General features: G+C 33.1%; 2 protein-coding genes across 2 annotated transcripts; one reads left to right on the top strand and one right to left on the bottom strand.

Moving 5' to 3' along the window:
- Nucleotides 1-760: 760 nt before the first annotated feature.
- On the bottom strand, nucleotides 761-4,197 carry LOC149630944 (uncharacterized). Its single transcript, XM_089851164.1, has 4 exons — nucleotides 4,063-4,197; nucleotides 3,581-3,997; nucleotides 3,067-3,138; nucleotides 761-2,976 (listed from the first exon to the last, which is right to left on the bottom strand). Exons 1-4 carry the CDS (start codon nucleotides 4,087-4,089, stop codon nucleotides 1,630-1,632), a joined length of 1,863 nt encoding a protein of 620 aa, XP_089707290.1. The 5' UTR covers nucleotides 4,090-4,197; the 3' UTR covers nucleotides 761-1,629.
- Nucleotides 4,198-4,606: 409 nt separating this feature from the next.
- LOC149630943 (uncharacterized) lies at nucleotides 4,607-6,356 on the top strand. The gene is made up of 7 exons (XM_089851165.1): nucleotides 4,607-4,820; nucleotides 4,875-4,990; nucleotides 5,058-5,126; nucleotides 5,305-5,485; nucleotides 5,648-5,796; nucleotides 5,899-6,118; nucleotides 6,185-6,356. The coding sequence occupies exons 1-7, from the start codon at nucleotides 4,607-4,609 to the stop codon at nucleotides 6,295-6,297; spliced, it is 1,062 nt and encodes a 353-aa protein (XP_089707291.1). The 3' UTR covers nucleotides 6,298-6,356.
- Nucleotides 6,357-9,997: the final 3,641 nt, after the last annotated feature.

Here is a 9,997-nt window from a genome sequence, read left to right as displayed (position 1 = left end):
TTCCCGGTATACGCTAGATGGTTTCTGATAGCGTTATATATGCCTAATAACATATTTAAATGAAATGAAGATCGTATTTGCCAGATTAGAGATATTCAACTTTCAAAGCAAAGTTGAATATAGTATGAAATAACTTAAGTCATTTTCGAGATCTTTCTCAGGCTTCATTTCTTTTATGACTTATTTTAAAACCCGTTCCCGGTATACGCTAGATGGTTTCTGATAGCGTTATATATGCCTAATATCATATTTAAATGAAATGAAGATCGTATTTGCCAGATCTAAGATATTCAACTTTCAAAGCCAAGTTGAATATAGTATGCAATAACTTAAGTCATTTTCGAGATCTTTCTCAGGTTTCATTTCTTTTATGACTTACTTTAAAACCCGTTCCCGGTATACGCTAGATGGTTTCTGATAGCGTTATACCCGTACAAAAATGTTCTATAGAACTTCTAAGAAGTCCTATAGAGGCGTATGGGGCGCGAATGGGGTTCTATTTGGTATAGAGCACTCTATAGATTTTTCTATAGCAGTGGCTGTGTGGGGTCTCTGTGGGGTTTTTATATAGACATTTCTGTGAAGTTTCTAAAGGCGATTCTATATAGATTATACAGAAACTTTACATCTATTTTATCAGTTTATATCAGTGGAGTCTTCAGCAGTGTTCTTTAGATAAAGTAGGTAGATACTTTACATGGAGACCTACAACTACACAGCTCTATTTTTCTGTGATTTAATATAAAATGTTGAGAAGTAATTAAGGATTGAATCATTTCATTTTATTTGTTTAATCACATTCTACTAAATTTGGAAATTCAAAAGAATATATACATTTTTCTTCTGTTAATGGCGATTCTAATATTAACAATTTCTCATCTATATCGCTAATAGGATAAGCTTTTAATTTTTTTTTTGTCTTTGACATTGAAAGTAAACGCTTCCTCACAGCTGAAGTCTCATAATTTTTTAACGGCTTAATAATAACGTGGTAAGACTTGCCACAACTACAAAATTTAATTCCAAGTTGCATTGACAGTTTTCCAGGCCATAGAATCCAAAAATTAACCCTAGAGTCCCATCTTTCATTTTAACCCCACAATTTCTTCGCTTCGCTTTTTCTTTACTGGAGAATGTCATGCCACTCACAATCATTTTCTCATATTTTGCTACCCTTTCAGCAATAGGATAATTGTTACAGAATGGCTGTAGAGCTTTTTTTTCCGATTCTTCTAAAATTATTAGAGTCGGTAGCCCTTGAAGAAAGGTTTTATTTTCAACTACGGTTACTCGTTTAAGAAGTGGATAGCCTCGTAACAAGTCTTCATAGTAATTTAATAAATGCTCATTAGCGTTAAAAGCATTCGGGAATAGCTGGGACATTTTTCGCATAATAACAATTTTTTCGGAAATTTGCAATGCGACATTCTGCGTGCCATGAAATAGTTTCATCAGTTTCCCGTTCATGTTCTCAAATTGGAAACACGAAATTGCCCACAAGGGACCCCAGTTAGCTACAGTTTCATGTATGTGCAATAATAAATGCAAATTATATGACATATTTTCTATTCCGTAGAGATTTTTGTATTGTTTTACAAATGATCGAAGGGTGTCCGCAGCTTCGTTTATTTAGTCTTCCGTGACATTCGAGGAGAGAAGTAGCTTAATGCCCAAAATTAACTTTAGCCAGTGTTTGTAGTAGTTAGGAGGTAAAAATGATTTTAAGAGCAAGGGAGAATAGTACAAAAGCCACGATCGCCATTCATTTGCCTTCCATTGTTTACGGTCACAAATGGATCGTGGAGTGCGTGTAATTTCATCGCTTGGTTTTAATGAAAGATATATTTTATCGATTTCTGTGGTTTGCTTTCCTAAGTAGTATGGCTGTTGGAAATTTTTAGAATCGAACCATTTTATGGTTGTGGCTTTGACCACACCTTGGCAGACACTGTGCATGTAGTCTACTACGAACCCATCTACAATGTCGAAATGTTCCAGAAGCATCAAGGATGAAAAGCCTTTCACCCCGTTATTTGAAGTTTTACCTTTGGTCAGGACTGCTTCCGCAGCATCAGTTTTCATTTGTGTTTCAGTTCTCGGTAAAGTTTCTGATACTTCGTATACGCGACAATGTCCTTGGCCTTTGGCAATAATTTTCCCTTCATTGAGACACCAACTACACCCATAAGAGCCATTAAACTGATTAATATTTTGAAGCACACAACGGGCTACCGAATCACAAGAACAAGGTCCGGGAAAAACTTTGATATTAGTTAAGGTTTCACCGCTTTCATAGTTAAAGCCATCGCTAGACAACTTATTCATTTGATCCACAAATGGTTTAAGAAAAGTATTCATTTCTGGCTTCTCGGATCCAAACCACAGTGATGCTAGTTGCACATTTTTCCCATTGTTGAAACCAACCTCTAGTTCATTAATTACATACAGTAAGGGCCATATGGAAAACCCAGATGAATGAAACACTGGTACGCCATCAGTATTCCACGTTAAGGACAAATCCTGCTTCCGCATGGGAAGCTTTTTATACAAATGTCCTTTACATAACGGAGAAGGCTTGCAATTATTTTGAAATAACGAATTGTTATTTTCCAACAACGCTCTAATTTGGTCTTTGATAGGGAACACGATAAAATAGTTTCCATTTTCCATAGCTTGGTTTTCACATACATAAGATTTACAATACACACAGTGTGCACTGCTTGATCCGATGTATGCTCTACACTCTTTATTACTACAGTATATATGAGTAGTGAATTCACTTTTAGCGGCATCAAAGTGCTTGTAGAACAAATAGAGCGAGCGAGGAAGCTTCGTAACATCAGGCATATGAGCCTGAAGTAGTTTTAGGAGTGAAGATGTTGCCTCTTTACTACCTTGAAATCGAATTACATGAGCCATGATCATCAATAAGCTTTGTTTCAAGGTAATGTTGGAGCCCATATATAGTTTTTCATCCTAATAAATGATTCAGTAAAAAATAAAAGAATGATTAGAGACGCAGCTCACTAATAATATCAAAACACTAAAAACCATTTCTTTGCTTACCAAATCATCATTGATAGTATGAACGTTATTATCCTCTTGAAAGTCAAAATGAAAATCATCGGCATTTTCATTCTTAATAGTAAAATAGGGTACATTAAAATCATGTAAATTAAGCAAAAAAAAAAAAAATCGAGGACCATCACTTCATAGAATAATTGCCACACTTGAAATGTTAAGAGTTATCGTTACATTTAAAATGTTCCGCATAATCTTTACATTTAAAATGTTCTGAATAATCGTCACAATTAAATCTTTAGATTTGATAATAGATCTAAGCTTCATGTGATTTAACCTTTTCTTTAAATAATTAATTTCATTTAGATAAGATTAAATCTGATTGCATTGTTAACTATTCAGATTATTTGAATAATTATATAATCGTGGTAAGATTGGTTAAATCATGTTTAGATTGATTAAATCGTGATAATATTTAAATTAATTTTCATCGTTTAAACATTAAGAGGCACCTTAAACAGAAGTGATCTGCTCTACAGATATAAAAATTTATTTGTACCACAGAATTCAGGCTAGGGCCCCAGCTAGCAGATGAGGCACTACTGCTTCGTAAGCTTTCATCGTCATTTTGGAGCTCAAGGCATGTTGATGTGTTATTTGTTGTTGTTGTTGTTGTCGATGATGATATTGAACTTCTTGAATAGTGGTTTTGGTAACCTATATGGGCTTCGGCTGATGTCACGGAGGTGGTACCATCAGTTTGAGAAATCTTGGGAATTTGCACGAATGGGTCCGAATCATTTGTTTTTGTTGAACTTATGGAATACTGAATGATGTCTAACTCTCCATTAACCAATTCATTATCTTCTTTAGATTTGTTTAATCTCGATTTTTTAAGCCTATACAATGTTTTTCTCGGTATACCTTTATTATTCCAAAGGTATGATTTATACTTTCTACCTTTAGCTTCAGATTTCTGCGAGCCGGGCATTTTTTATTACAACTCACTGGCTAGTTTAAGCAATATAAAATATAAAATACCTTTCTTCCACAGCTATGCCTATTCATATCAAAATTATACAACAATAATGCCGTAAAAACTCGAACACGACTGACAAATTAAAGTAATTAGTAATAAAGTGACACGCGACGCGAGTATGAGGTCAAGGCTTAATACAAATGAAGTGATTGCGTAGCAGACAGACTAGCAGTAGCGACTACCGAGCCAATCACGCGACGTGATCGAGTGGGCTATAGTGGGGTGTTTCGCCTCTGTCAAGACTCGCGAGAACCAGCGGGAGGCCATGATATTGGTATCAGCGCGAGCTAGTCTGTCTTGCGGGGTTTTTTTGGAAATTTCTTTCTTTGCCATTCTTGGAATCTTGGTGTTTGAGCGTGTACGGTGGTAGCGAATTGCGAATGTTAAATTTTCAACCTCGCATTAAAAGACTAAGAAGAGATTATCCTACCGAAAGGTATTTATTGTTTTTTTATAGCTTGGTAAATTCTGATAAGTTAATTTCCATAACCAACTATTTCGAAGGAGAAAGAACCAAGGCTTAAAGGTTTCTTCGTACATACTAAAATGGGAAAAACAAAGAAAGGCCAGCTTTTTATGCTTGTGAAATGGATAAACCAATTTCTTTGGGACGTTATTGATGTGGATTTGTGTTTCAAAGATAATGAAACTGTTAAGAAAGATTTGAAAGAGAGTCCTAGCAATTTTATCGGCAAGACGATGGACGTTTTTTGGGATGAAAATATAGAAGAACAATCGCCCGCAATGATTATTGCTATCGGTGGGAAATTTGTTATTATTAGCCTCAGTGTTTTCTAAAAAAAATTCATTTCAGGCAAATATAAGGATATGGAAGTAAAACGGACCAGTGTATGTTCAAATCATTTCACAGATAACGGGGAAGAAATTCCACTTGAAACGAGGAAAGTATCGACTACTTCAAAAACCCAAGTAAGAATTTTTTACGTTTTTATAATATATTATTTCAAGGGTTTAAGTGATTGCATGCTAATTAAAGGCAATACCACATTGCAACTCTACCATTTTGGTGTGTTCATTAATGGAACCTGCCGCAGTGCTAAATCTGGCAAGTTGGTTAAGGGATAAATTTTAGCAGTAGTGGCGGAAAAAGTTTTAGTTGATGAAACATTTTTTCATTTCACGTTAGTTCATGGTTATAGTCTCTTTAAAAACAGGTTTCCGCTGCTGCTCATGTATCCAGAATTTGTTTACATTCATATTAAAGTGGTATCTGTATTTTTCAGAAAAAGGACTACTACTCTAATCAGCAAGTGCAATTAATGGAGTGCATTGAAGCTTCCAAATCAAAGAGACCAGAAACTGAATGTGAGGGCAGCTGTCGCAAAGGTGTATCTTATAAACAAAAATATAAGGATCTAAAAAAAGAATTATTGCTGAAAGATGAAAAAATTCGAAAGCTTGAAGGTAACCACAATTTAGTAGTTGAGAAATAACGGAATTATTATCAGAATTTACTATTATCATTAAAATTTATTTTGGTTACTATCAGAATTTATTTATTTTGGTTAATGACAAAAGTTCAGTTTTTTTTTTTTTTGCTTAAAACTTCATATTGTATATTGGCAGACGGAAAGTCGCTTTTAGGGGAATTAAGAGATTTACTACAAGATTTCAAGTCCTCAAACGTTACCCATCATGGCCGAAGAACTATTAGCAGTGATACTTTAGATGATTCGACTGCCAGTACTTCTGAAGCTTCAGAAGACCACCAAAATGTATGTAATTGTATTAGATTAAAGAGTATGAAATGTTTTGGAGAATCCCTCTCCCGTTAATATTATCAGTTTGATTTAAACTAAAACTTTTCCTTGAAATAGAAAGTGGATATTGGTAAAGGTGTTTTCGTGGATAAGTCAGACCTATCTATGATGCTAACCACTTCAACTAACGGAACTGTGCTTGCCCGATCACTGATGATGAATATTTTCACAATTGATGAGATAAAGGGATCTTCATTAACTGGGCGAGCATGCAACGCATCTTTACATTTGGAACCAAAAAGGGCCTTGGATAAAACTAAAACTGAAGCTATTATAGGTATGCAATTAAAATAATAATTATAAATCATATGCCTAAAGCATATATTCCTCAATGGTTTATTAGGTTATGCCTTGAGAAGATATCCAAAGATCAGTAGGAGGGTGATAACTGAGTCACTTTCTAATAAAATTAAAGAAGTTTCCAATGTTGGCATTAAAAGGAAACCCAAAATATGAGGTGTCTGAGGGTGGTGACATTAATTCACTTTTAACAATAAATTAAGTTAGAAAATTTACTTTGTAGTTTTGTTTTCTTTCATATATAAGCAAACCACAAGAACCTATAGTCCTCTATAGAAAACACCTATAGTCCTCTATAGAAAACCTTATAAACCTCTATAGAAAACACCTATAAACCTCTATAGAAAACACCTATAAACCTCTATAGAAAACACCTATAAACCTCTATAGAAAACACCTATAAACCTTTATAGAAAACACCTATAAACCTCTATAGACAACACCTATAAACCTCTATAGAACAGCCGTAGGATTATCTATAGAAAACCCCTAGACTCTTCTAGTTAATTTAATAGAAAAATGACCCAAAATTCTAAACAATACACTTGATATTTCTATAAAAGAAACTATAAAAAAACTATAGAAATTATGTAAATTCGTTTTATATAATTTCTATAGAATAATTTTGTAAGGGTATATGCCTAATAACATATTTAAATGAAATGAAGATCGTATTTGCCAGATCTAAGATATTCAACTTTCAAAGCTAAGTTGAATATAGTATGCAATAACTTAAGTCATTTTCGAGATCTTTCTCAGGTTTCATTTCTTTTATGACTTATTTTAAAACCCGTTCCCGGTATACGCTAGATGGTTTCTGCTAGCGTTATATATGCCTAATAACATATTTAAATTAAATGAAGATCGTATGTGCCAGATTTAAGATATTCAACTTTCAAGGCTAACTTGATTATAGTATGCAATAACTTAAGTAATTTTCGAGATCTTTCTCAGGTTTCATTTATTTTATAACTTACTTTAAAGGCCGTTCCCGGTATACGCTAGATGGTTTCTGATAGCGTTATATATGCCTAATAACATATTTAAATGAAATGAAGATCGTATGTGCCAGATTTAAGATATTCAACTTTCGAGGCTAAGTTAAACATAGTATGCAATAACTTAAGTAATTTTCGAGTTCTTTCTCAGGTTTCATTTCTTTTATGACTTACTTTAAAGGACGTTCCCGGTATACGCTAGATGGTTTCTGATAGCGTTATATATGCCTAATAACATATTTAAATGAAATGAAGATCGTATTTGCCAGATTAGAGATATTCAACTTTCAAAGCAAAGTTGAATATAGTATGAAATAACTTAAGTCATTTTCGAGATCTTTCTCAGGCTTCATTTCTTTTATGACTTATTTTAAAACCCGTTCCCGGTATACGCTAGATGGTTTCTGATAGCGTTATATATGCCTAATATCATATTTAAATGAAATGAAGATCGTATTTGCCAGATCTAAGATATTCAACTTTCAAAGCCAAGTTGAATATAGTATGCAATAACTTAAGTCATTTTCGAGATCTTTCTCAGGTTTCATTTCTTTTATGACTTACTTTAAAACCCGTTCCCGGTATACGCTAGATGGTTTCTGATAGCGTTATATATGCCTAATAACATATTTAAATGAAATGAAGATCGTATTTGCCAGATCTAAGATATTCAACTTTCAAAGCTAAGTTGAATATAGTATGCAATAACTTAAGTCATTTTCGAGATCTTTCTCAGGTTTCATTTCTTTTATGACTTATTTTAAAACCCGTTCCCGGTATACGCTAGATGGTTTCTGCTAGCGTTATATATGCCTAATAACATATTTAAATTAAATAAAGATCGTATGTGCCAGATTTAAGATATTCAACTTTCAAGGCTAACTTGATTATAGTATGCAATAACTTAAGTAATTTTCGAGATCTTTCTCAGGTTTCATTTATTTTATAACTTACTTTAAAGGCCGTTCCCGGTATACGCTAGATGGTTTCTGATAGCGTTATATATGCCTAATAACATATTTAAATGAAATGAAGATCGTATTTGCCAGATTAGGGATATTCAACTTTCAAAGCTAAGTTGAATATAGTATGAAATAACTTAAGTCATTTTCCAGATCTTTCTCAGGTTTCATTTCTTTTATGACTTATTTTAAAACCCGTTCCCGGTATACGCTAGATGGTTTCTGCTAGCGTTATATATGCCTAATAACATATTTAAATTAAATAAAGATCGTATGTGCCAGATTTAAGATATTCAACTTTCGAGGCTAAGTTAAACATAGTATGCAATAACTTAAGTAATTTTCGAGTTCTTTCTCAGGTTTCATTTCTTTTATGACTTACTTTAAAGGACGTTCCCGGTATACGCTAGATGGTTTCTGATAGCGTTATATATGCCTAATAACATATTTAAATGAAATGAAGATCGTATTTGCCAGATTAGGGATATTCAACTTTCAAAGCTAAGTTGAATATAGTATGAAATAACTTAAGTCATTTTCCAGATCTTTCTCAGGTTTCATTTCTTTTATGACTTATTTTAAAACCCGTTCCCGGTATACGCTAGATGGTTTCTGATAGCGTTATATATGCCTAATAACATATTTAAATGAAATGAAGATCGTATTTGCCAGATCTAAGATATTCAACTTTCAAAGCTAAGTTGAATATAGTATGAAATAACTTAAGTCATTTTCGAGATCTTTCTCAGGTTTCATTTCTTTTATGACTTATTTTAAAACCCGTTCCCGGTATACGCTAGATGGTTTCTGATAGCGTTATATATGCCTAATAACATATTTAAATGAAATGAAGATCGTATTTGCCAGATCTAAGATATTCAACTTTCAAAGCCAAGTTGAATATAGTATGCAATAACTTAAGTCATTTTCGAGATCTTTCTCAGGTTTCATTTCTTTTATGACTTACTTTAAAACCCGTTCCCGGTATACGCTAGATGGTTTCTGATAGCGTTATATATGCCTAATAACATATTTAAATGAAATGAAGATCGTATTTGCCAGATCTAAGATATTCAACTTTCAAAGCTAAGTTGAATATAGTATGCAATAACTTAAGTCATTTTCGAGATCTTTCTCAGGTTTCATTTCTTTTATGACTTATTTTAAAACCCGTTCCCGGTATACGCTAGATGGTTTCTGCTAGCGTTATATATGCCTAATAACATATTTAAATTAAATAAAGATCGTATGTGCCAGATTTAAGATATTCAACTTTCAAGGCTAACTTGATTATAGTATGCAATAACTTAAGTAATTTTCGAGATCTTTCTCAGGTTTCATTTATTTTATAACTTACTTTAAAGGCCGTTCCCGGTATACGCTAGATGGTTTCTGATAGCGTTATATATGCCTAATAACATATTTAAATGAAATGAAGATCGTATGTGCCAGATTTAAGATATTCAACTTTCGAGGCTAAGTTAAACATAGTATGCAATAACTTAAGTAATTTTCGAGTTCTTTCTCAGGTTTCATTTCTTTTATGACTTACTTTAAAGGACGTTCCCGGTATACGCTAGATGGTTTCTGATAGCGTTATATATGCCTAATAACATATTTAAATGAAATGAAGATCGTATTTGCCAGATTAGGGATATTCAACTTTCAAAGCTAAGTTGAATATAGTATGAAATAACTTAAGTCATTTTCCAGATCTTTCTCAGGTTTCATTTCTTTTATGACTTATTTTAAAACCCGTTCCCGGTATACGCTAGATGGTTTCTGCTAGCGTTATATATGCCTAATAACATATTTAAATTAAATAAAGATCGTATGTGCCAGATTTAAGATATTCAACTTTCAAGGCTAACTTGATTATAGTATGCAATAACTTAA

This window comes from Phalangium opilio, unplaced genomic scaffold (assembly GCF_054372755.1).
Source record: "Phalangium opilio isolate 3A_F unplaced genomic scaffold, DU_Popi_V2 ptg000101l_1, whole genome shotgun sequence".
In the NCBI taxonomy this organism is placed as follows: Eukaryota; Metazoa; Arthropoda; class Arachnida; order Opiliones; family Phalangiidae; genus Phalangium; species Phalangium opilio.
Note: the sequence above shows the minus strand (reverse complement) of the source record. Positions and strands in the feature narration are given on the sequence as shown.